This window comes from Micropterus dolomieu, linkage group LG20 (assembly GCF_021292245.1).
Source record: "Micropterus dolomieu isolate WLL.071019.BEF.003 ecotype Adirondacks linkage group LG20, ASM2129224v1, whole genome shotgun sequence".
Classification (NCBI taxonomy): Eukaryota; Metazoa; Chordata; class Actinopteri; order Centrarchiformes; family Centrarchidae; genus Micropterus; species Micropterus dolomieu.
Window position 1 is genome coordinate 357,634 of NC_060169.1, and position 27,285 is coordinate 384,918.

Sequence of the window (27,285 nt, forward strand, 5' to 3'; positions counted from 1 at the left end):
AGAAAATAAATCAAATCTAATGTTTCTGAACCAAAGCCTTTTTTTTTTTTTTTTAAAGTGTATCCGATTAATTTATTGTAATTTGCATTTGAACAGGACGAGAGCTTTCAGGGGACTTCTGTGTTCATCCAAAATAATTTAGTTTATACATTTTCATTGGACCAATTACACACATGGAAAGTTCACACAGGCTTAAACCACAGACCTTGGTAAATAGTAGAAACTCCTGGATACCCCAAAATATTATTTGCCCTGGAGTGAGAATTTAAAACACCCTCAAGGTTTCAGTAATCCCAAAGTAAGAAGAAAAGTCAGGACTGGTGTTTGCTGCAGGTGTAAAAAAAAAACAGACAGTGATTTTAAAAAAAGGGCAAATTTATTTAAAGCACTTACATAGAAAAATATGATTGATCTGAGTCAACAATAATAAATAGAGTGCCTGACTATCCCCAGGCCCTGTCGGTACAACAGTACAATCAATATCCAGTTTCACAATACAGCAAAGGCACTAGCATTTACCACAATCAACAACAAGTCAATGGAGGTGGCGTGGATGGCGGTGGGTAAAGGGGGGTGGGGGGTTCGCAGGGCTTTTTGTGTCACGGTTCACACTCATCAAATAAACTCTGTTTGAGCCTGCGGTCGTCACGTACACCATCACTCACGATCCAACGCCCTCGCCTGGCGCTCAGTACCTTGCTCCTAGATCTGAATAAATTCTTTACTATTTCTTAACACAAACGATGTCACACCCCCAATCTTTCGTTATTTGAGTAATGGAGCAAAAAAAAAAAGACGTCAAAAACATTCCGAGCATCCTCTGGGGAGCTTGAACATACACCGAAATACGGGTAAATCTGGCCAATAACAGTCCAAATAGTTTTGGTCAATCACATTTTAATCAAACGGTGGGTTTAGACAAAAGCTGAGCGAGTCACCAAAGCCCTTCTGAATAATTCTCTCTAAATACAGTGGCGATATCAGTTGAGCTATTCTCACGGCCATCCTCCAAAATAATAATCAAATCATTTAAACAGTGAAATTAGCAAGGTTAAAGTCCAACTGAAAGACATGTTTTGCTTTAGATTTGCTCCGTCAGTTACAGGCGGCCTCTTTCTTTTTTTAACACGTGTGGTTTAAAGGCGGAGCCTCGTTGTCTTGTCTCCATTGGTTCGCAACTTGCAATGGACTGAACTGCTAGCTTCCTAGCTAATGTCTCCTTATTTATCTGGACGCACGGTCTTTCTTACACAGTTAGCTTGGTGGATGTGCTGCAAGCAAACGTCCACCAGGGAAGATTCACTTGCTAGGCTACATATTGAGAAGTCGAAGGCAGCTGGACTCGTTCTGACAGACGAGTCCAGCTGACTATGCACCTGTACATATCCTACGATAACCAAGAATCTTCAGACATCACGCGACATTGCTAATTAGCTATTCATCCTTGACCTCTAGGAACAGAACTTCATCTCACACATGGTGTTGACTCTTCCTGTATCTTCTAGAGGGGACTGTTAAGTTTTGGTCTACGGCATTTGGAAAAAACTGCTTCTCAGAAAAGGCAGCTGGGATGTGGAATTTACCACTGAGTGTCAGAGAATGCATCTTTTAAACATTTTAAAAAGTGTGAAAATATGGTTGAAGGACAATGTCTATGAAGGTTCTCAGTCATCCAGGTCATAGTTCTCCAACGAAGGTTAAAATCAAGGGCAACTGGACTTGGTTGAAGATACTGGAAGACGTTTCGTCCCTCATCCAAAGGACTTCTTCAGTTCTGACTGGCTGGCAGGGAAACTCAGCTATTTAACCTCAGTGGGGTCGTTGGCCCGGGTCATCGATACCGCTGGTTCGTTAGTGTTCCTTGTTGCAGTGACGACAGTCGTTACGGTCGTTAAGACTACCTGTGGCCGAGACTGAATGACCCTCGTTGGTATCTTCACCTTCCCAGGAAACTCAACAAACGTAACCTATTGGCCTCAGGTGAAGATACCAACGAGGGTCGTTCAGTCTTGGCCACAGGTAGTCTTAATGACTGTCGTCACAGCAACCAGGAACACTAACAAACCAGCGGTATCGATGACCCGGGCCAACGACCCCACTGAGGTTAAATAGCTGAGTTTCCCTGCCAGTCAGTCAGAACTGAAGAAGTCCTTTGGATGAGGGACGAAACGTCTTCCAGTATCTTCAACCAAGTCCAGTTGCCCTTGACTTTAACCTTCGTTGGATTGAAGGACAATCAGGTGTGGAGCTGGGAGACGCTGAATGCAGCCAGTATTTGTACTGTGTGCCTGGTTAATTTCTTGTACTGACAGTTTGTTACTTTCTGCATTGGGATAGTTGATGTTGTGTTTTTATGGGAATTTATTATTCTTTTGGGAGGTTGGGTATATTTGAGTCTGTTTTTAGTTTGTTATATCTGGCTTGATTTGATTGGCTTTTATCTATATATGTAAGGTTTGGATAGAGTATTGATTTTTTTTTTTTTGTAATATCTTGCGTACTGTTGGCACCTTCCCAGGGACTGCAGGAATTAGCTTTTAGCTATATCTTATCTGGTACTGTACATATATTGTGCGCTGTCCCTGTTAAATAAACAAACTGCAGTATGGCTCTTTGTTTGCTCTCATGTGACATACTAGATTATTTTGTCAGGTTAATTAGCGATTTACTGTGGTATAAACATCTTAAATCTTCTGCAAATTCATACATTCAAACATTTTCTGTTAGCAAAAAAGACCCTGCGACAGTCAGACCCAGTCCAATTACAATGATGAAGGTCGGTGCCTTAGATTCTAGGAACCAAGACGATCTGTGACCGAATGTAATTATTCTCATAATTTCAATAAAGTAATGACAATACATTGGACAGCACTGCAAAAAAAGGTTTGAATTTTGTATTTCAGTTGGACTTTACAAACAAAAACAGGGTTGTAGGTTCAGTAGGTGGCACATATATCCAGTGAATCTGACACATTATAGATGTAATGGAAGAAATATAAGTAAATTGAAAAGCTCCCGGCCTTCATCGAACTGCAGCAGCTTCACTTCAGAGCTAATAGCGTCATTAATAACGGCGCGCTGCACGGCCTCAGTGTTGGTCCCAATCAGGAACGATGTATAATCTGTTATCATTAATAGATTTTTGCTTCTTTCAGAGGGGTGAATGATGTGTAAAGAACACGTAGTGCAACTCTTTACATGCAAGCAAATACATGATCAAGACAAAAGCGAGAATGACACAGCTGGATCATACACACACAAAGCACATCCCTGCAGCTCACAGAAAATCTGAAATAATTTGACCGGGACAAGATGGATTGTTTTTTTTTTTTTTAAAGGAAATATAGAAAGGAAATATAAACTGATTCTCATGTAAAGTCTTAATTAAAACATTGTAAATGCCAGTGTTCATTAATCATTGGTTCGGATTTACACTGGAAAAGAAAGACAAATTAAAACATTAGATATCTCAGTAAATACCATGGAACGTGATAAGGCTTTAAATCTTTCTCCAGTTCGACTGGCCTCAGTTCAAATATAGTGTCCTCTTTTAAATCTTTCCCCCAAGATGACACATGTTCCCGTCATGTCCTCGTGAACAAACTTTGTCTTCTGGAAAAAGCCCTGATTGTCAGAACAAATTGTAAGAATATGGTTATTTCCCCGCCTTAAAGCTAGTCCCGTCAGTATCCACACTCGTCCATCGCCTCAGCCGAGTCAATCCTGCGTTTAGGAAATTTGCTGTCCGTTTTTGTCGCCTCTGCTTCTCGTTCACCTTGAGGTGGAGTCGTCTGGAGAATTAATGCACAAGGTTCGAGAATGTTTCGAAAGGGCTGTAAAGCTTTACCATCATTCTTTGCGCACCGCGGCGCAGTCAGTAGATGTCCGAGCTCTCGGGGACCTAGTCGCTCAGGAGCTCGAAGGCTGGCGGACCTGCTGGCTCTCAGCAGTTCTGGGTTTTTAGATGTTCCTCTGCGCGGTGAGGTACTTCAGAGCGGCCGAGCCGTACTTCCTGGACAGGTCCTGGTGGAACTCGTCCTTCAGGGTGTTCAGACAGTTGCGGTAGCTGGAACTGGAGCGAAACTTGGAGATGTCGAAGCTGGGCGCGTGCGGCATGTGGATCATGAAAGCGTTGGGGAGGACCATCAGGTCGTACTCCTGAGAAAAGGAAAAATAAAACGCGTTGAGACAAGAGAACATTCCCTCCTTCACATCGAGTTCCCATCTTTTGCATTTGGACTGTCGACACAAACCTGTGCATCCAGCTCCATGATATGGGACACCTTGTTCCAGCCGAAGCCCACGAAGCGCTGGTCGTACTCTGGACAGTCCCGTCTCACCACAACGTACGGCTCAAAGTCCGGCTCCCACTCGACTTTATACGGGGTGGTGGCTGTTCGCCATTCGGCATAGTTGGTAGGAGCGTGACCTTTGGGCCACACGTGATACCTGGAGAGGCAGGAAGGGAAGGACAATCGTATCCAGAGCCGCCACATTATGTATCTACATGTTCCCTCCTCCCCCAGGTACCTGAAGGTGTAGAGGGTCCCCATGTCCAGCATGGAGAGCAGCTCTGCTTTGGATTTGGGGAAGGACAGACGGTACCGAAGCGTCTCGAAAGCTGGAACCACCAGAGCCTTCTTAGTGTGAGCCATGTCCAGCTGCACCACAGACCTCCTGCAAGGAGGAAACATGACAGGTGAGGAGAGAGGGGGAAGGAGGGAGGAGAGTAGTTTTTGTAGTAGCAGCTGGTCTTACCTGAGGTAATCGTAGAGACCGTACATGGGCAGGAAGTCCACGTCTGTCAGGAACACGTAGGGCGTGTTGGCATTCTTCAGGGCCACGTTCCTCACCAGGTTGACGGGGTAGAACTGGCCCTCCTTGTAGACGATGTGGTAGCCCACGTTCTTGCGGTTCTTGAGGACCTCTGAGGCCTGAGCGTAGCGTAGGAACTGCTGGGCCTCGGCGTCGGACATGTAGAGCGCCAGGCTGATGGGGCCCTCCCAGTGCTTACAGATGGCCTCCAGCATCTGCAGCCTGCGGGGGGCCACAAAGGGTTTCAGTTTGCTGTGATATCAAGCTGGTGAAAGCAGCAATTGTGTTACAAGGTCCATTAAATAGCTGTCCTGGAGCTTTCGATCATGTTGCATGATCTTCATCAGCAGCCCTAGCTGTTGTGGTTTGTTAGTTTTTCGTTTTGTTTTAAGCCAAATCGGAGTAGTTCAAGTCCAGTGAAAAACAACGTCACCAAAACAGACATTTTCAGATCTAAAATAAGAGTTTTGTTCATTATTGCTCTGTCTTCCTTCATTATTATATATAGTAGAAATAAAGCTTCTGATGGTGGATTAACAGGCTGTTCCAAGGTGTTTACTGTAGAAATGTTTCCTTCCCTTCCACTACTGCAGAATGACTTGAAGTTATTAACTCATTAATTGATCCCTGAAAACCTCTGAAATTTACGTAATTTCTCAGTTTTGCAGAACTAAACTTTGGTTATTCTGCAGTAAAATAATGAACAGAACTCCTTCATTTAACTGTTCATTTTAGATCTGAAAATGTCTGTTTTGGTGATGTAAACATTGTTTTTAACTGGAATTGAAATACTTATACCTACAAACATGGGGCTGTTCTTAATGTGCTCAGAAAACTTCAGCATCTATAGAGAGCCTAAGTCCCTCCCCTTCTGATGGACCACCGATGGACCTTACTTTGGAAAGAATTTGTACGTTAGTCAACGGCAAGAGAACTGAGTTTTGATCCCGTTTAATCTGTGCTCTGAATTACACACATGATGGCCAATTTGAAATGTAAAAGTCAAGAAAGTTGCAGTTTGATGTAAAAATGTTGAGGTATCAGACTGAAAATACGTAATTACAAAGACGACTAACAAAATTTGCATATCAGGTGAGATATATTTCTGCCTGGAACATAACGGGCCTTTCCGAAACTAGACCCTCGCCACTTTCCGCTGCGACACGGAGTGAACTCTGGTTGGGGTCTCCCTCACAGCCAAATACGTCGGACAACTTTCGGACGAACCACCCTCTCCCCCAGAGTAAACAGGATCGGACGTTAGCGCCGCACTCCCTGCTATAATATGTTTATGAAATAAACAACAGTGGTGTTAAGATGCAGGATTGCTGTTGAGGAAAAGTTTGGTTTTTGCAATAATGAAACTGAAAACATTTGTCATTCATTTTGTGTCAGATATTTCTTTAAGAACGTGACTTTAGTTATTGACGAAAACTAAATATTATATTCTTCTATGAAAAGATGATATTTATTGTAAAGAAAAGCTTATATGAAAATGTTACATTCACAAATACAACATTTCAATATAAATCAAACATTATATTGAAGCATTATATAGTCTGAAGAATTTAAAACTGTTCAAATGTATAAACTAACTTTTCTTTAATGCCTTTGTTGCTTGTTGTTTTAACAACCCACCACCACTCCGCCCTCAGTGCTTTCGGATGGCACTCATTGTGGAACGCGCAAACGGAGTGGAAGTAGGCAGGGAGAGGGAGGAGCCAGCAGTTTCAGAAAGGCCCAACATAAGTTACCTAGCTAGCAGCAACCAAGCGTTAACAGGTTCGTGTGAGAGACGTAGTTCACTGGACGGTTTTCACACAAAACTAAAATGTAACTTTTCTGTTTTACAACAAACTGCAACGTTCTTGACAAACGTGTGTAATTCAGGGCTCAGTTCAAACAGGATCAAAGTAGAAGTGGTTTCTCGCCGTTGACTACCCGACATAATTTTTTCGAAATAAGGTCCCATGGACCGGAAGCGAGTGACTCAGGCTCTCTGTAGTTCTCTTACATCTGTTGATGAAGACCATGTGAATTATGGAGCGAATACAGGTTAGCCCCTTTTCCTCCACGCACCTCTTTTTGGTTTTCCACTGTGGAAAAGTTGGACCTGGACCAGGTACTTTTTTTTTTGTATGTCCTCCATTGAGGTTTCAAGCAAGCTGAGGCGATACTAAAATGTGACAGACTGCTGACTGGTCACAGAGAATCGTCACCAGACAGAGGCCAGCAACAGGAAGTTTTCTCAGCTCAAAACTTCTCAGAAGTGGATTTAGTGATGAAATTACATACGAAATCAGCTCTGTAGACTTCCAATTTCTACAGTTTTATGAGAAGTGATGGTGAAAGTTGAAAGTTTTCGGAGTTGAGGAGGCGGGGGAAGCCTGCGGCAACCCGTGGGAGGAGCTTGAGAGGCCGGCCAGCCGCCCGCTCCCGCCGTCACACAGACCGCTGCAGCAACAACGGCAGAGGAAAACACAGCTGGAAGGTTTTCATACCGCTTATCCTGCGTACAGGGTCGCGGGGGGCTGGAGCCAAGCTGGAGTACAGCCTGGACAGGTCGCCAGTCCATCGCAGTAATGTTGAAACGTTTTAACTTAATAAAGCGACGGCCGTTTGCGGGTCGCATTGAACATTACGTCGCGGCAGTTGTGTGTGGCGTCGCTATGATGACCGGCTACATTGAGGGTGCTATCTGCAATGGAAAACCGAGTCGAGCTGGTACTGGTGATGGAAAAACGACACGTATATAAAAGGCATGCGTTGGTTGGTGTACCTGTCCATGGAGAGCTGGGCCACCAGTGTGACGTCAGTATTGTCCTCAGTGGGCGTGTACTCGTACTGCAGGAAGTACAGGTGCACTCTATGAACGGTGAGTCGCTCCCGACGGAAGTCGTAACACTGATCGTCCTCGTCCAGCTCCTCCAGGGCGGCCTGCAGCTGAAGGAGACACAACGCTGCTCAACGCTCTGACAAGTTCTTTTAAAGACTTAAAATCTTTAGTTGGTCATTTTCTGTTGCTTCCTGTTAGGACAGGACAAGTTTCTCCTCAGTTTTGGCTCCTTGTTTTTGTGTTTCTGCCAGAAAAACTAGACCATAAATGCACCACAGCCAATTATCCCAGTTAAATCAGTTAGGATTGTAATCAGGGTTGTGTTATCATGGCAGCCACACTTTAACTGTACCGTGAACAGATATCCTGCCAAATAATAATTATATTTTTGATTGTGTTTTTTATTCTGTTAAAAATGAATACTTGTCAGTAGATGGTTATCAGATAGTTGTTGCTCTCAAAACTCAATATTGGATCAGCCTCAAAATGCAGATCGTCCCGCTCTATTTCAATCACCCTAAAGAACCATGACTAGGTAGAGCGGGGTATGGGTCATTCTGTGAGTGTCCCACCTGGACGCTCTCTGGACTGGCCTGACTCGGGCAGCCGAACAGCTCTCGTCTCAGCAGGTTTCCGTCGTACTCCAGGAAGGTCAGGTAGAGGTTCCTGAAGAACTCCACGTGTTTGTTCTTCACGCGGAGCTTCTTCGGAGAGTTCCAGTGGATCACCTGAAACACAGCGGGAAGCTTACTCAGTACATTTACTCCACTTCAGAGGGAAATGTTGTGCCTTTAACTGATGGCTTTACATCGTTTGCTGATTTCAAAAGCATCTTGAAATCCACTTTTGTTTCCGGAGGTTTGGCTCAGACACTTGTCCGGTGTTCGTGAGGCTTGGCGAGATCTGCGGAGATTCTTTCTGCCGCAATGTCAACGTATTTTCCCACAATCCTGACCATCAATTAGCCCGTTCACGTGTGCTTTAGAAGCTGACTTCTTTTTGGCACTTCTTCTAGGATGGAGCTGGAAGCCATCAAGGAATTAGAGGCAGCTGATCTAATTAAATAAACTACTTTGATTTAGTCGGTCCCCCATGTGTGTTTCCCTTATTTGCATGGTCTCGGAGCTGGGCCTTCACACCTGTGTTAGGTCTGAGTGATGATCTTACCTAATTGGCCTAAACTGCTAATTATAGACCTGGTGGTCACAGCCAAGGGCGTTTAAAAGTGGTGGGGACATTTAAGGGCTCAGATGAGAGTGACAGAACACTTGGCCCTCGAGACGTGACAATGCAGAATATTGTGGTCACACGCACAAAACCAGCAGATATTTTTATACTAAAAGAATTATTCCTTGATGATTGGGGGGTCTGGGGGTCCTCCCCTAGAAGATTTTCAGCATTAAACACTTCTGGAGACATTTTCTGCACCAATTGATGGTGGAAATGTCTTTATATAAAAGGTGAACACACTTCAGGTGACAATTGAAGCGTGATCAGTAAATTGTTTTTTAGCTTAAGTAATATATCTTGGACAATGCAGATCTGTTTTTTCTATTTTTACATTGCATGTTTTCTTAAAACTCTCTCATAACACTTACATTTGTTATTTTTCAGAACATTTTTAACAAATGCTTTCAACAAGTGATGGGGACATGTCCCCAGCGTAAATGACACCTATGGTCACAGCTGCTAAAGGAAATGCAGACTGCTTCCACACTCTCACACATCGGACAAATGGGGCCAGCCAGGAAACTCTTGAGGAAGTAAATGAAGCTAAAAATCATATCAAAGCATGTTGAATCAGTTTCAGTTTTAACGCCTTTGATTTGCGGCGCCTCGTCTGACAGTGAATCACATTTATTTTCTGTTTCAAACATCCTCAGACTTGGTTAGGTTTAGGAAAGTAGCGGTTACACGTACCTTGAGGTCGGACACCTCGGTGTAGCACTGCTCGGAGCGAGTGTGATCCGACAGCTGGACGTTCCAGAAGCAGGGCAGCTGGTGCACCAGGACCGGGTTCTGCTTTATGAAGGCGTTGAAGATGTCCTGCTCACGGTGGACAGACAACAAAAGCGTTAACAACTCTTCTGCAGCAGCTCTTCTGGTCCTACTGAGATCTGGATCCTACTGCAATTCTGTCACAAACACACAGAAATGGTAACCGTCTACGGAATCAGATTTGTGCCAAAACTTCTTAAAAATCAAACAAAACCAAAAAAATTGAACTAACTGAAGGAAAAAATATATTTCAAAAATAAAAAAAACTTACAAAGAAGTTGTTGTTGGTTTTTACTTTTTGTTTACAGCTCCCTCTGCTGCTTTCTCAGTGATCAGAAGTTTGACTGGATTACTACAAGATTAATAAAGTATTGATCATATGTTGTCTGAGCTGTAACCTACTTGCTGTTGCATTGTCTTCAGTTGGCCCATGACAGAAGAGATTCGGGTTTTTTGCTTCAGTTAGTTTTATTTTCTCTGCTGTGTAAGGGGTTTGATTTGACTAAGTTGGCAGAAATCTGATTCCATAGACATTTCTCAGGAGGGAGGAAACAGGAAGGCGTTCCTGAAAGCGAGAGTCACCCTGGTGTTAAGGTCCCGGTTGAAAATGAAGCAGCTCGTTCGTCTCTTGAAGGCACCACAGAGCCATGTTATCTCGGCTTTGATTTTACCATCTGTTGGACTGTTTACAACGGCTCGCTGTGTTCTGGATCAATCACTGTAAGCTGAGCTGGGATGATGCAGCGCAGATCAAAGAACAATCATATTTCATACCGTACATTTGAGATGAGGCTAATGCATCCGACCTTTTTGAACTGTATTACAAAGTTTATGGAAGGATACTCCGTCTTAACTGGAGTCTTGAGGGTAATCCAACCTCAGTGCTTTTTTGGTACAAACCAAAATTAGTCTGTTGCATTGATTATCAGAAACAGTCTGATTGAATGTCTAATTTGAACTCTTGACTTATTCTTTCAGAATGGTTCTCGATTTAAATCAGAAGTTTGGATTATATTTGGACAAAGTTCTCAGCTGCTCAGTTGATGCCTGACCTTGGAAATCACGGTTTCACAAAACAATCTTAGTAAACCTGCGTTACACCTGCTGATGGACCAACATGAGGTTAAAAAGCTCTGTTTACATTTTATTTTAAAAATACCATTGTTTTCAAGCATTGGTGCAGTAAACAGCGTTTCCCACACACAGGCTTTACTTGGGCGGGAGGCCCAGGTAGATTGAACAAATCTGTCCATGTCGGAGACCGATATTCAAAACAGTTATTAGCAAGCGTCTAAGGAGCCTAAGGATCTATGTGGAAAACAGCTGTCGAAGTTGGCACGCTGTATAACTGGTAGTCAATAGGTGCGTTTGAGATAACTGGCTGACTTTTGCCGACTTGATAGAGGAATAAAAACAGCGCCGTCAAGTCAGACACAATCTACCTCCGGTAGACTGCGTGAGCTTACTGTGAGCTTAGAACAATGATCAGGCCTTGCTCCCACAAGGTCTGGTGACATTTAGCAGCGCAGATGAATTCTGCATGCCTGCCGTGAATTGCATACACCTTGCGGGAGGTAACGCTCCGTTATACTGAGAAAACAGGTGGATGCAAATTTCTGCAGGTAGCCTACAACATCCGTTTTGCCGAATTATCCGTTCACTTATTAAATAAGGTGCTGTTCAGACACTTTGCTGTTCACATTGTTTAAACGCAGTTAGCACCACTTGACTTTGCTCACTCTCAAGAAATGGTACTTTAACTAAGTGTAAGAATATATTAACGGTTTTTAACGTTCAAAAAAGAGACTGATTATTTATCACTATTGTTGAACCCCGCAATGAACAGTATTTCATTTAAAAGCAGACATTTTTGCAATTCTTGGCGGGCATGCAAAGTTCGGCATAACACCTGTGGAAGTCAAAGTACTTTTTGGTACTATAATAATAAAAAAAGCCATTGCTTTTTCAGTCCACTAGAAAAAGAGTTTTCCTTTGGGGACACAATTTGAAGATGGAAAAAAAGATCGTAAGTATTTAAGCAATGTATTTAAAATCGCAGTACTATCGTATTGTAACATAAGAATCGTGATGTATCGTATCGTGGGGCCTCTGGTGATTCCCGTTATATTACTTTTTGAAGGAGTAAAAAGTAACTTATTACAATTCGTGACTGCTACCTGCTGAAGAACAATAAAAAGATTTTCATAAGCTTGTATTTCTGATTTATACCATAATGTCTTTTGATTGTTGTATCTTTGCGGTTGTAGCCCGCAGTGTAACAAACAAATTGTTCTAAACAGTTGATCGGTCCAACACAAACTGTGAGCTCAGACTGAGATGTCCTGAAAATGACCAGATTTCCTTGAAATCTGCTGTGGATTCATGATCCAGACGAATCTGACCCCCTGGCCCTTCCTCTAGCGCCACCAGGCCTCAAAATTCTTTCAGACAGCTGCCTTTAAATTTCCTTTTTCCCCTTCTTGGAGCAGATAAGTTGACATGACAACCGGAACAGCAGACACAAACATATATGACAGTGTTCTCAGCGGGTTGGAGGTATCCCTGACCTGATCAGCCAGCGATGTACTGAGCATGCTCATTAGCTCCCTCTCTGCAGTCAGCCGCCACATCTGCTCCCAGCTGATTCGCCGCAGTCGCTCCAAGTAGAGAAGAATGACGCCTGTAGGAAATAATTCACAAGCATGACTTGAGCTTCGCCTGAGCCTCGTCTGCAGACAACGAATGAATCTGTATTTGTGGCTCCAGGTGAGATGATTCAGCTGTCCGAAGATTTCAAACTACTTCAGACAGCCATCCTGAGACACTGCAGCCAAATGTGGCGTCAGCAAACTCCGGCGAGGTCACGTCAGGTTCTGTCTAAAAGCAACTCGCCAGGTTCAGTGAGGATGTGTCCAGAAAAACGGCCGTTACCTGTGTTGAAGCCTCGTCCCAGCGCAGGCCAGGGTTTGTGGTTCTTCCACAAGTTGCCCAGGTACCAGTCGCTCTGGTTCTCCACCAGGCCTATCACCTGTTTATCTGCACACAAAACAATCCATCATCATTAATCAGCCTCAGTGTCACAAAACTATTCTGAAAGAGCAGAGTTCTGTTTATCATATGAGTCATGTAAATACTCTCAGACAGCAGCACAAAGAAGTCCAGTCTAACAAGATTTATTTATGTTAGACAGCAGGTTCGAGGTAAAACAACAATTACTAAAAAGACTGCTTTCAGGGTCAGTTTTGTCTCCGACGTGTTGCCTATTTGCATGATATTGAGGTTATTTATTCATTTGTAGATATCACCCTTTGCAGGCCGGGGTCACTTTTATAACTCGACGACACGGGCACATAACAACCCCAAAATCTGATGGTGTTTGATCTGTAGGTGGCGCTACAGCAACGCGATCAGTTAAAATGAGCCGTACCTTTTGTGGTTGTGAACGTAACACACGCGCAGAGTTGATCTTTCAAAAAGCTTAACACTGTATTCTCAGACAGGAATTCTTTAATACGGTGTAAAATTCAAAGTGTCTCACCGGTGAACTTCCTAAAAATGCCCCAGAGCTCAGCGATGTCGGTGGCGAAGGTGATGTCCGTGTCCAAGACGATGACCTTTGACAGGTCTGAGGGCAAAGCTTTGGTTAGCGTCAGCTTCATCAAGCCGTAAATACCTGAGTAATGCTTGTTGGGTATCCACGACACCTCGGACTGAAACGACAAGAGAAGAAAACGTTATGTTATGTTTCACCAGTGAATCTAGCAGGTGTCATTTCTATCTTTTCCTTTAAAACCGGTAAACCCTCAGCGCACTGACGGATGGATCCAGTGTTCATTATGTGTGAGCAGCGTTCCGTGTGTGGGTTAACACAAAGCTACATTCAGCATGTTTTGGCAAGGGCTCAATGAGGAATCTGCAAACAGTGTATTTTTAATTAATTCTCTTGATTCAGAGTAATTGGATCTGCATAAGTGCATCATCTGCAAATATAATCGGCTTAGAGTCTCGTCTGTTTTCCTCCAGTTTAACGTGACTTCATGAAAACTGGAGAGAGAGGCTGCAGGTCGAAGCATCTGACGGCACAAAGGACTCATTGTTCAGCACAAAGACTGTGAGGGAGGAGAATGTGATGATGTGAGGCGAGGGGGGGGGTGCAGGTTGGAGTCTTACACACACACACTTATTCATGCTGGTCACATTCCCATCAGTCTGAGAGCTCATTCATCAACACTGATGTTAAAATACATTACATGGTGTTTTTCTGACACTTGACTTTGGGAGGAAAAGTGCGTCCACAGCTCGTCCAGCTCAATTATGTATTGTTGCTGCTGTGTGAAAACCTTGTAAGCCCATTGTGGTGATTGCAAGCGGCAACCTCCGGGTCTGAAAAGTGAAGCCAGCGCTGAAGAGCCTTAAACCTGCGATCTCTCTAGCAGCCAGCAGGGGGTGACTCCACCGGCTGCAGAAAGAAGTGTGATTGTATAGAAGTCTGTGACCATAAACTCATCAGGAAAGTGTTTACTGAGGGAATAAATCAGCTGAGAAGTAGAAACATTTTCTCAGTCGCTAGTTTCAAGTCTTCAACACAGCATGATGTTCATTTAGTAAATTATGGTCCCATTTAGGGGACAATGGACCAGAATGCAGGGGAGGCTTTAGGGCGGGGCTACAAGCTGATTAACAAGTCGCTACCATGGCAACCTGTGACTAATGGTGCGCTCAGGGATCGGATCAATGTCATATCCGTAAAAAAAAAAAAAAAACCAGGGAAACCCGACAAGGTTGGACAACAAGATGGCCGTGTTGTTGTAGCAAAGTCGACATAGCCAATTTTAGATCGTAGCAACACGGCTATCGGGAACGGTAAGACTGAAGGCTGAAGGATTTTTGGGGGGGAATTAATCAACTAATTGTAATTTTATAGAGATATTGCGATTAAAATATGTGATTTCTTTAATTTAAGTTTTTCTAAAGTTCAATATTCACTGCCAGTCTATTTTCGATTGAAGCGGCGTAAAGCAGCACAGAGCAGATGAACCGGGCAGGAAGTCTAACACAGAACGGCAGAGAGAATCCGGTCAATTTTCAAAATAAAAACACCCTTTGCAGATTCCCGATCATACATCAACAATAAAAACAGTTAAAACAGACAAAAAAAAAAACAATTTAACTACGTAGCCTTCTTAATCACAGTGCAAGCACTCATTACCAAGTCAATAAAATCTAAAACATGTCATCAAAATGCTCTTATTCTGAAATGCTCCCTGTGGATATGCAGCCAGAACAGAGAGCTGTGGAGAAGGTGGGACAAATAAACAACAAGTCAATGCGGAGACACTTCCTGTGGACACTGACGCAGCGCTGGGGACCTAACGAAGCCGTGGCGCAGCCGGAGTCGCTGGATTTACAGATAGAAAAAGGCCGCGACTGGTAACAGCTTGAAACGTCACTCCTGTTCCGGCATGCCGGCTGTGGCTTTTCACACAGACATCTTTCCGCCTCCCGTTACTACCAACATTCCCGGAGGATCAGATCGGACCCCTCTTTCCAGCGCAGCGAGCTGCCGTATTAGCGTAATAATCCCGGAAAACTGGGCAGCGTGAAAGCGCCTTGAGACATTGACGAAGTCTTTAATGTCCATCGGCCATATAGTAGAGTTTTACAGGGTGTGTAGAGACTGTATTACACATACTAAAGTGTCTAATATTCTATCCAAGCACATGAACACAACATCAGAAATATCAGACATGGTTTTATTATGTGGTGCTTCTTCCTTTAATGTGAGAGATTTGGCTGTCAGTCTAAATCAAGGCTAAACTGAAGAGTGACCCTCCGCCACATCCTGAAATAACATCCAGTTAACACCTAAACAGTCCTCTGATCTCTGCTAATGTGGCATACCATGTGACAGACGCATGAAAACCCAAGCCGGGACCTCCTGCTTTAGAATTGGTGGCGTGTCAGAACTGTGCAGTCTTTTGTATTGATGTCTCTCAGTCTTTGATGCTCTGTAAACCTGCTCCGAAGGAGATTTATAACACATTTAACTCGACTGTATCCTCACAACTGGCTGCTGCTTTGGAGCTGAGAGATTCTCCTTTGATATGGTAAATGTGGGACGTGACTTTGGCTCACCTTGTCCCAGCAGAGAGCAGGAAACGAGGATACGTAGAGGTGTGTGTGGACGAGGACCGACATGGCTTGTTTTTAGACGAGGTGTGCGAGCGTTTCATGTCGTCCTCTTACCTTGAGTTCGTCTGCGTCGTAGAAGCTGACTTGCACAGACGGGACCATCCAGGACTGAAACAAAGAACTCAGGATGCGATTGGCCACTGTGTCGGTGATGAAATGAAAGTGGAGAGGATTTCTCCTGAGGAATTGAGAGGGGAAAAACGGGAGACGTCAAGGTCAAGAAGGTTCCTTCTGGGGAGAGAAAGACTGTTATGCTAGTTCGGTGTTTGGTTGCGGTCAAAATCTAAAACAAAGGGCGCCTACTGAAAGTTTAAAACACAAAATGAAAACTGTGTTTATGGCTATACCGTTTGATTTTCCTTTTCATTACCTGATTTGCCCCGAAAAACACTCACATTTTCTAAAGAGGATCCAAATAAACAGATTTAACTGTGCAAGCAAAAGTGGTATTACTGTCAAAAAGCAAACCCTCCCACCCTGCAGTTTACAGCAAACAAGATTATGTCCCTCAAAGCAAGTAAAAATCAATATTCAAGCGTAAACTTATGATTTGTGCTCTTTTTTAATCATTACATTTATTCATTTATCTGACGCTTTTATCCAAAGCGACTTACAGCTGCTGTACGTGTCAGAGGTCGCACGCCTCTGGAGCAACGAAGTGTCTTGCTCAGGGACACAATGGTGGATTCGAACCCGGGTCTCTCACACCAAAGGTACGTGTCTTATGGGGCGGCTGTGTAGAGCCGGTTGGCCGTTAAACGAAAGGTCGGCGGTTCAATCCCTGGCTCCCCCAGGCTGTATGTCGAAGTGTCCTTGGGCAAGATACTGAACCGGCTGTTCCGCCAGTGTACGAATGTGAATGTTAGTTTCCGTTTGAGCACTTAGGCTCAGTGTATGAATGTGTGTGACTGGTGAATGCAGATGTAGTGTAAAAGCGTTTTGAGTGGTCGAAAAGACTAGAAAGGCGCTATACAAGTACGGAGCATTTACATTTATCCACTGCGCCATCACCACCCCACTCAATAATTTTATTTACCTCCTTGTTAAAAGATATTATATAAGATATATATATCATTTTATTTCCATTCTAGCAGACTTTATCTACTAACAAGTACTGTGTGCATCACAGCCTGGTGCATCTGCTCCATAGAGTAGTTGTTCTCCAAGTGGGGCTGGGGACCCCCTGGGGACCCCGAGAGGGTCCCCAGCAAAAAGGGGAATCATTTATTTTCATCCAAGTGACACAGTGACAGCATGTCTGACTGTTTCGAGCCTGTTTCTGTTATAAAACATCTACAACCTAAAATCTGATGGAGGACACTGGGACAGAAGATTATCAAACGGGGGTCCGTGGTCTTAATTGTGTCAGTTTAGGGATGTGAAAGAGTTTGGGAGCTGCTGCCATAGAGCTCCACTCCTGTACCGGGTGACGGTTTCCTTCACCACCACAGACAGGAAGTCAGACACGCTGTTGTTGTTCAGAACCGCCTACTAGAGACTACCAGCAACCGCAGTACGAACTACATACTACCCTTCATAGTATGCAGTATGTTAAATGGATTTATTTTACAGTATGCTAGGCCAGGCTTAGCCAGTTTCCTGTTTAGGAAAGTGGAAGTAAACAATAGAGGGAATATAAATGTAAGCATTTTTTTCTGATTTAATCTCGTGTGAGGAGAACAAGGCTGCAGCCCAGCGGTAACGAGCTACCTGACTACCCATAAGAAGCCCACAACTCTTATTAAGCCTGCTAAGCTAATGTTTAGCAGCGTTAACCTCAGCGAGCTGTCAATAAGAAAACACGACATACAGAAGTTATATTTCTCGCCTCGGCCACCGCTGACGCAGCGATGCTGCCGTTCGCCATTTCAACACTGACCGCTTGTTGAGACCGCCTGATTATTTTAAATTAAGGTTACGTTTTTAAAAAGCAACCAGTTGTCGTCACCGTTCTGGCACTCTGCATTGTGGGACAAGAGGTAGACTGGTCTGATGTATACTGGAGATCTTTTCACTACATACTACATTTAGGCCACATTAGTACGTGCTGCTAGTATTGTAGGCAGTTTTCAATACAGCCTCGGTCTTCTCATGGGATTTGCTCTCAATATCAAAGATATAGATGTCACCAGATTGATTCTATAAAACACTTCAAGTTCACAGAAACTCTTTACATGTATGTTCTCTCTTTATTGTAAGACCTTCCTGTAAACATGCTCAAGGCCAGAACAATGACCTAAAACCAGCATTTACCGGGGAGAGAGACGGACATGGACTTCAGCCCCACTGAGCGGAAAAACAATTTAGAGAGATAAAAATATCTCAAACACGGGGACAGTCAGACTCCCTGAAAGGTCTACAAGAAGAAGCACTCAAGAGTTTCATTTGCAATTAAAATACAGCTAAAAGGAACATCCAGGTCATTCTCAAACCAACAGCACATCAAATAGGCTCAAATATAGGAAAGAAAATTGATGTTTAGATCTTTAAAAGCATAAAAAGAAAGAAAAGCAGCACAACGAAGGGAGCAGAGCTGAATGAAGTCAGCAACAAAGCCCAGAACCCCCGTCAACCCCTCATACAAACTTATAACAGAAATACAGTAATTAATTCATTTTAAACTTTTTTTTTTAAGATTGGAGGGAACGATGCTGGGACTAAGAGAGTTTGGCTTCAAAAAAGTAGATGTCATTAAAAAGTCATCTTTTCATTTCCAGAAACTTCCTATCTTAATGTTTTCCCCCCCTCCAAGTCTGCTACTACTCAAGGATTTTCAAGGCCTGTACAAATCTGAGTAAAAGCCACTTCAGCTTCAAATAAAGAAAAGTGGAGTCGAAACAAGGTTACAGATTCAGAGAGACGGGAAAGGTCTGAAATGAAAATTCAGCGTGTCACATTTTTCTGTTTGTGAATAAACCGACTCACCTGTGAAAGAGGACAGACTTCACCAGCGTGACCACGTCTCTGCTGGCGTTGTGACCGGCACAAACGCACGCTACGTGGATCAGCTGCGGAGACAGGAGACGTGGAGGGGTCAGTTTCAGAAAAGAGGCGGCCTGAAGCCATTTCACTTCACACGTCCACACTTTCACACTCTCTCTCTCCCCTTTTCTCCCGGCAGATTGTAATGACGACATGTGACCACAGCTATCTAACTCCACACCTTGTTGCGAATTTCTGCTTCAAAACAGAAGCTCTACTTTTTAAGTTTCTGAACAGTCACCTCTTTTTTTTTTGGAGATACAAGCAGCTCACACCAGACATCTTCCCATAATCCAGGACATTCACAGAACTCTCTGATGTGAAATTTCATATTTAGTCTCTCATATGTGTATGATTTCACATCACCCGCTTTAGAGCAGAAAAGTCTTTGAAAAGTTGGAGCTCAAAGGCTGGAAAAGACATCAAAGAGTGTGTTCCCTCGGATTTTAGTCCCCGTCAACACTGTAATAGTCACCTGAGACTACCTTCGGGTATCGCAGTTCTGATGGTACACGTACAGTATCTCACAAAAGTGAGTACACCCCTCACATCTTTGTAAATATCTGATTTTATCTTTTTCTGAATTATAGTGTAACTTTGCAGTCCCCTCAAAGTAACACATCACACAGCTATTAATGTCTAAACTTCTGGCTGTTGCCAGTGGTTTAGACATTAATGTACTGAATTTGAGTACAAAATGTGTTATTTTGAGGGGACAGCAAATGTACACTGTTATACAAGCTGTACACTCACTACTTTTATTTAACCTTTATGTTACCAGGAAAGAAATCCATTGAGATTTTTAATCTCTTTTACAAGGATGTCCTGGCCAAGATGTGAAACGGCACACAGTGCAAGGTGCTTTACACTGTAGCAAAGTGTCATTTCTTCAGCGACGTCACATGAAAACATTTAATCAAATATTTACAACAATGTGAGGGGTGGACTCACTTTTGTGAGATACTGTATATTATTTTCACTCCCATATGTAAATGCTGTACATTATATCAGGGGCGTGCAAAGTAAACCCAGGTTGCAATATGGACTCTGGAATTGTCATTATATTATTATTTATTTCGTGGTTATCTGCTGCTCACTCGTGTGTTAAGAGAAAGGGGGGGGGCGTTTTGGCAGGTGTATGGAGCTCGCAGGCAGGTGAAGCAGACAGCGTTTAGTGAACTCAGACTTCCAGATGACTCTCAAACGAAGGAATAAAGTCTTAGCTGCAGGATATACAGTATGCTGGAAACCTTTCTGGATTACTGCAAGACATCCCTTTATCTGAAGTGACTGTGGTGAGATTGCGTGGGTTACCTCTGGGATTACTGAACTGCGACGATTCGCCGTGCCGTCCACCTGGTAACACTATTTCTTTCCTTTAAGAGGGAATGTATTCGTCCTCCCGGCTTTTGTTTCCGGTGTGAAATAATTTGATTTACACATCGTGATTAAAGCAACAAATGGTGTTTGTTTCATGAACGCACCATTTTTTATTAAGATTAGAGTTTATTTTTGGTTTAATTCTGTCGTGTTCGGCTTTTCTCTTCACGTTCTTTAAGTAAGGTGAATTCTTGCAACATCCTCCTGGCTGGTGAGGTGTGGTTGAGTGTAAACCTTCCTTTGAACATTTGTTTTCCACAAGACACTCGATGTCCAATCACCCTGCATCCAGCGCAGAGGTTTGCGTTTGTATTATGTTTTTCTTGTACTTAAATTTAGAATTTATTATTAGTAGTTATTTATTCTCCCTCCAGTTTGATGTGAAACTGAAATATTATTGAAATATTATTTGATCTGACAGTCAGTTGTTGATGCAACTACAGGTTATGGTATGAATAATGTATAATATATAATGAATAATAACGCAAGTTAGTGGTCACGATGATCCGGAGCTTTGCTTCAGTTAAAATTCAAAGAGGTCCAGTTAGAGAAAAGTTCCTGAATACCCCTGATCTAGCGTATAACATGAATCGTGCCGTACGCTGCCAACACCAGTGTGTTCTTCACAGAGGAAGTTTCAGAGATGCACAAATCCTCTGGGAACCCTGAGTAACAGAACTGAATATCATATAAATCCAGATACTCCCTGAGATACTTCCGTCTGCCGTCAGGTAGAACAGCAGAGTAAATGAAGTAAATATAGTAATAGAAGGAGGTAGTGTTGGAAAAGATGTGTTTCTGATGGAGTGTTCTAAATCACTGGTACATTAAACTCCTGGTAACCCCAGAAGCTGACGCCCCATGTGTGACTGAACTGAAACTGACCTAACTGGGGAGGGGGGATCTTTGATGTGGATTCCGATGTAACCAGTTTTGGCATGTTAATGTTATTACAAGCGGTAAAACTCGCCTGATCGCCGCCTTGTCTTTTATTTTGGTCTAACAGGTGAACAGCTGGGTGTTGTGTTTCCTGACCTCACACTTCTGGACGGTGGGCGATCGGGGACACTCCGTGTGGTTGTTCTTCTCCTCTGCCGTGTTGTCCCCGTCCTCGGGCCCCGTGTCCGCGGAGGCTCCCCACTGCTGGTTGCCATAGTTGCCGTCCGGCGGCTGGGCGGCGGTGCCTTGCGATTGGCTGAGCTGCAACCGGATCTGGCGGTTCTCTTCCTCCACCTCTCGAACCCGCGACTCGAGGACGGCTCGCTCCAGGACTCGGGCTGCCGGTGTGTCGGCCAGACATGGAGCCAGCAGGAGGGAGCGACCATCTGTGGAGGGAGACGCAGAGAGATTCAGACGGGTCTGTAACCCTCCTCAAAGATTAAAGCTTGTGTTTCTATCCTGTGTTCGGCTTACATTTTGTCATGATGCAAAGTGCAGTAAACAGTTAAACCTTTATTTGTTTTACAAGGACCTGTTGTTGTAAAAACAGCTTTGTTATTAGTTTTCTTACATTTTTAAGCCAAATCTCAAACTTGTCCTACAGTGCGACTGTCTCAGGCATGGTTCAATAAATCACAACCTTTATGAAATAAAATGACACACATAAAAACCTCAGGCATAATGTCTATTTTAGTAAATGGCCATCATTTATTTCATCCATATATTTCTAAAAGCGTAGGAGCTTGATACATTTTGTCCTCTGGTGTGACACCATATCTTAATTTGAATTGGACAATTCAACGGACAACCTTATTTGGTTGAAAGACCCCTTTAAAGTTAATGGTACTGAAGCCCCCTGTGAAGCCCACGATGTGGTGAGTTTTTGTCTCAATTGTTCAAATATTTAACTTTTTCCAAACCACTATAAAAGTGTTTTTTGTACTTTGGTGTAACAGCCCTAAATTATATTTTAATAAAAAAAACTATGTTAAAGTACATAATTATGGCAAATTTAGCTGAGTGCTGCTAACTGCTAATGACAGGTTAGCCATGTATAGCATGTTCAAAACTGGCACAAAAAGGTTGAAACATCCTCTGGTGCGACAAGAATGTCACAAGAGGACAAATTCTCTTTAAAACGTAATTTGAATTATTAATTAAGATTTGTTTAACTCCTTTGTGTTCTTTTTAGGTCACGTTTTGGTGTTTTTAAATAAAAACTGTTTTTGCAGGAAAGTTGTACTGTTATAAAGTGTCCTGGAAATACGTCTGAAACGGGACACTTAACTCTAATGTGTATTTTTAGCCACACGGCTCATGAGAAGGAAAACCACTGAAACATCTAAACAACAGTTGGATTGTGATGAAGAGTTCAGACCTTCATGTTGCCCTCAGGATGAACTGTACGAACTTAGGTGATCCTAATTAATGTGTCCAACACTTTGGTTTATGATCAAATACCTGCAGAACTAATGACATTTCCCATCAGCCTCTGCTGTACACTGTGTTTACTGCTAATTATCTAATGTAACCCAAACAGTATATGTTCTATAATCAATGATGTAATATTATAATCTGCAAAGTAAATAAATCAGTCAGATAAATGTACAATATTTGCCACTTGTAAAAAGACCAGAACCTCGAAACTGTGCACCTCCATATAAGATCCATGAAGACACTGAACCAGAAAAGGAAAGTGAGACGTTTTCACAAAAGGCAATTTGAGTATTTACAGTTATATTTGAGCATATTGAGGATGGCAGCTGCTAAGAGACTCTCTGTCTTCTGTTACTCAAAACCTTCAAGCTGACAGGAAGTCTAAACCTGAACTCCAGCTTCAAATCGTCTCTTCACAAACCCCGAGGTGACACCACAGACGCCGTGGGTTTGTAGTTGATGGTTCAAACACGCAGAGGGTTTGCGAGCGACATGTTCTCGTGAGTCTCACACTTGAAAATTGGCTCATCACACTTGTTCTCCATCTTCCTCCACTTGCCTCCAGCCCTCGCTCTTTCCTGACAGACTGGGGTGTGAACATTCCCAGAGTGCCTCAGGGTGGGATGTGTATGTTTTGCTGCTAAAGACGTAAGTGGAAGTAAAAATATGAGTGCTAGCAGAGATGCCTTTGCTTTGAATAAATAACGGTCTTTTTCTAATTAAAAACTGTAATTGATTGAAGTTGACCAACATTTAATTATAAAGAGAATCTTCTCAACTCAGACAGACTCTTGGAGTTATAACATCAGAAAAACAAAAAGGTAGCCGGTCGTTTCACTGAAATTTATGTAAAACCTCTGCTGACATTGTCCATCCATGTTTCAGTCTTGTGCACATTTGGATACTTCATAGCCTTCCAGCTACAGCAGCATTTGGCAAAGTAAACTTCATGGCAGTGGCGTCGCATGTGGATGCAGCGGCCGGTAGTGCCTTTAAACACCACTACACTTTGTCTGAATTGCCATTATTGCTGAAAAATTATTGAATGATTGACTGGATTCGATAAAACGGGCTGAGCTATAATTGTTTCTATAGTTCTGTGACTCCTGTATGGCAGCTTTGCATGATTCAAAGTTCAAAAAAAGTATTTTCTATCTTATACTGGCCCTCATTTCAGCATCTGTCTGAAACAAGCTGTTTATGCTTCTGTTTCTTTGAGACCCCCCCCACTCCAGAGCCCGCTGTCTTCTGATTGGCCATTGTCTAAAGCTGATGATACACGGAGCAACCTTTTTAGGTTGCTGCTGGGATAGGTCTGCATGTTCCTTTGTGGGCGTGGCCAGCATTCTCTGCCTGGAGCAAATGACCATATTTGGAAATCCGGCTCAGAATGACATCATACAGAGCCATTAGTAGAAAAAACAGTTCAAAACAGTGTTCAGAACTGGGGGATAGCTGAGGTTTATGATCACAGGGATTTCTTTAATACTTTTACCTCATCATTTGAAACTTTGGTCATGTTTAATATGAACATCTGACATCGTAACATTGTAGAGAAGTCATAAAATGTGGAAAAGCATAATATGTCTCCTTTAAATCGACTGAAACAGGAGATGTTCACTATAGCAACGGAGCCTGCTCACGTAGATGCAGCGGCCTGCTGCTCCTCCAAACGGCGCAGCATTTTGTTTTTCGTCAGTTTTTTCTGGCTTTATTGCTGAAACAATGACCTAGCTATTTAAGCACGGACGATGATCGATTTTCAAAATGCAAATAGGAAATCCATGTCTGATCCTAGTATTTTGTCACCCTATGCATGCTACACACCTCTGCGAAGCTAGGAGGCTCAGCTAGCATCTCAAACCGGCCGTTTTTATCCACACCAAAACACACATTAAACATCAAGCATCTAAATGAGCTTGTATCACAACATAAATCGCTCTGTAATCACTGTAGACATGGCTGCATTTACTGCCTTGCAGATCTCTCATCCTACACCTCAGCTCCAACTCCCATCAGCTGTAACTCAGATCACTCAAATCACCAAACTCAGACTTATTAGCCAACAACAAACGCACAGATATACATTCACAGTTACAACCTCTGACTTGCTTTTGCCCTTTTCGCTGTCTTCAGTCCAAAAACAGCTGTTTGTGTGTAAAGAGATCGCTGCTGCAGCTATCTTAGTATTGCGCAATAGCTGCTCTTAGGTTGAAGTGTTGCTTTGGACAACCAATATACCAAACGATATGTCTCTTCAATACGGAGAGAACGAGCCCACTTACAGGATGTTCTGTTGTCAAGGTGTGGGTCAGTAAAGCATGGGTGTGCTTTCGGGCACAGGAATGTTGATCAATATTCACTGTTTTTAATCAATATTTCCATGTTTTGGAAGCTTTCTGTTATTTGGAACGTGGTTCTATGGACAGAAACAGTGTTTTGAAGAAAACTCCCAATTAAAGTGAACATATAAACAGTAAATAAGGCTAAAACATGAACATTCGCCTGGTATATTCTGAAATATTGTGTAATAACTGTTGTATATTAGTTTATTTTCATCAAATGCATAGTTACAGTTGTGTTCCAAGTGTATTAGAAGATATTCAGGTGCATTATATTGAGTTGGATGATGGTTTTGATGGTGATATTGCTATTAAAATACACTTTATACCAGACGAGGATGAATATATATTTTCCTTTATTGCATCTCCATTTACTCTTTAATAGAAAAATAAATACGTTCATTTAGGTTCAGTTGATCTTCTGACCAGAATTATGCATCCAGGCCTAATGGTTGAGGAGTTATTACGGATTCATTTTGGGTATGTTATTTTAGGTTTTAGTTTTCAAGTGGCTAGAGAGGATCCGCCCGGCCAGGTCAACTGGACCGGAGAGTCGGGATCGGAGCCATGCTGACCGAGCTTGGACTTGAGGTCCCGTCTAGACAAAATGGGACAATGAGACTGTTGAGCCCACATCTTTACAGACACCTGCTCCATCACCAGCACTCGGCAGGCGGATCGTGTCCGAGTACAAGACTCCGGCAAGATGAGCGGAGGTGGATTAGATCAGTGATGCTTGGTGCTCAAGATGATCCTCAGATGATCACATAAATATTCTGACAAAGTCAAAATATGCTCTGAAGAATTATTATAATAAAGATTGTATTTTATTTTACATGTTACCATATTCTAATTTAACTATCTGCGAAGTTCTGTGTGTAGCTTGAAGGGACTACAAAGGTTTTTTCCCCTTGTGCTGTGTCATGATAAATAAACTACCTCGACACCTTGATTCAAGTGGTTTAATATAAACCATATTGTTTCATCTATGATTAGATATTTCTATAATAACCATGTATGACTGTGTGAACCTACAGAGAATCGTCACCTCAGTCTGCAGCTCCCGTCGCGTTTTTAGAGCTTTATACTGAGTTTCAGCTCATTGTTTATCTGCCTGCCTGCAACTTTACTGGTTTTTGGCGAAAGCCACCGTACACAGCGGGTGGAGAACCCAAAACAGAGCTAACCGAAAGAAGACTGGACTCACATTCATCAGGGGACACAAAGTTACTGCCCCCAAGTGGCCAAACAAAAGCAGTTATTGCAGGTTTAAAGTTGTCTGCCTTAATTTTAATACAAACCCGCAGAGAAAGGTAACTTAGAAACAAACAGAGGGACACGTTTTACTTTTGCTGTGATGCTCGAGGCTCCTGCGTCACCCGCTGAGTTCATTTCCTTCAATCTTTCTTTAAATAGTCACAGCCACCAAAAACAGAGCTGTCATTTGTTTGTCCTCTCCTCATTTTAACCGAAGACTCTGTTCATCGTGACGGAGAGCGAGGGTGAAAAAACCAAAGCTCAGGTGTTTTTAAATACGTGTTTTCCTGTGAATTTTTATTTTACAATATTTAGATCTGCCAGGAGTTTAATGCATCCCTCTCTCTCTCTCGATAAAGTATACGTCAGGTAATATTCTAGACTTCTCTCAGCCTGATGTGCCTTCTGTCTGAGCTCCATTGTGGTCCAGAATCTATTGAACCATCAGTGAGCCTCGCTGCTGCGCTGGCTCACATGTTCCTTCATCACCATGAACACACACACTAGATCTATACATGCAAACTCAGAAGGGACAAACGGGGTGACGTGTTTATGGCACAACACCGGCCACTCTGGGCCTCACCACCTAAACCTTATAATGGCAACCCCCTTAATATGACCTGAGAATCATTTCTGCATGTCAGATCTACACGATTCACGTGAATCACACATGCTATTTTCACCGAAAAGCGACTACTTTGCATGTATGTGGAGCACCACGTTGTGGATTCATCCGCCGCAGAAAATAGTCCAACAATTTCCTCTTTTGTTTGCTAATAACTACAGTTAGCCTCCGACTCTCTCTTCATCCATCCCGCTGTGTTTCTGGTCTCCTCCCAGACTCTCCTCCTCCTCCTCCCCCCAGGCTCTCCTCCCAGACTCTCCTCCTCCTCCTCCCAGACTCTCCTCCTCCTCCCAGACTCTCCTCCTCCTCCTCCCAGACTCTCCTCCTCCTCCTCCCAGCCTCTCCTCCTCCTCCTCTAATCATTGCTCATTGTATTTTTTCCATATCCTTACATTCCTCCTTCCTCCTCCTCCTCCCAGACTCTCCTCCTCCTCCTCCCAGACTCTCCTCCTCCTCCTCTAATCATTGCTCATTGTATTTTT

At 43.0% G+C, this 27,285-nt stretch overlaps 1 protein-coding gene and 1 long non-coding RNA gene across 6 annotated transcripts in view; both read right to left on the reverse strand.

Moving 5' to 3' along the window:
• Positions 1–354: 354 nt before the first annotated feature.
• Positions 355–1,745, reverse strand: LOC123959022. Its single transcript, XR_006822200.1, has 2 exons — positions 1,377–1,745; positions 355–1,336 (listed from the first exon to the last, which is right to left on the reverse strand). It is a non-coding gene; the product is annotated as an uncharacterized LOC123959022 (long non-coding RNA).
• A 1,134-nt stretch (positions 1,746–2,879) lies between these two features.
• The window catches only part of large2 (LARGE xylosyl- and glucuronyltransferase 2), a 101,430-nt gene continuing 77,024 nt past the window's right edge, over positions 2,880–27,285 (reverse strand). For all 5 annotated transcript variants that reach the window (XM_046031940.1, XM_046031936.1, XM_046031937.1 and 2 more), the window contains 13 exons: positions 21,239–21,528; positions 18,767–18,849; positions 15,896–16,019; positions 13,188–13,359; positions 12,581–12,685; positions 12,217–12,329; positions 9,572–9,697; positions 8,224–8,379; positions 7,595–7,758; positions 4,759–5,037; positions 4,531–4,677; positions 4,254–4,449; positions 2,880–4,158 (listed from right to left, as the gene is read on the reverse strand). In XM_046031940.1, the coding sequence (XP_045887896.1) occupies positions 3,961–4,158; positions 4,254–4,449; positions 4,531–4,677; positions 4,759–5,037; positions 7,595–7,758; positions 8,224–8,379; positions 9,572–9,697; positions 12,217–12,329; positions 12,581–12,685; positions 13,188–13,359; positions 15,896–16,019; positions 18,767–18,849; positions 21,239–21,528 (2,153 nt within the window). In that variant the 3' untranslated portion in view covers positions 2,880–3,960. The remainder of the gene's footprint in view (positions 4,159–4,253; positions 4,450–4,530; positions 4,678–4,758; positions 5,038–7,594; positions 7,759–8,223; positions 8,380–9,571; positions 9,698–12,216; positions 12,330–12,580; positions 12,686–13,187; positions 13,360–15,895; positions 16,020–18,766; positions 18,850–21,238; positions 21,529–27,285) is intronic.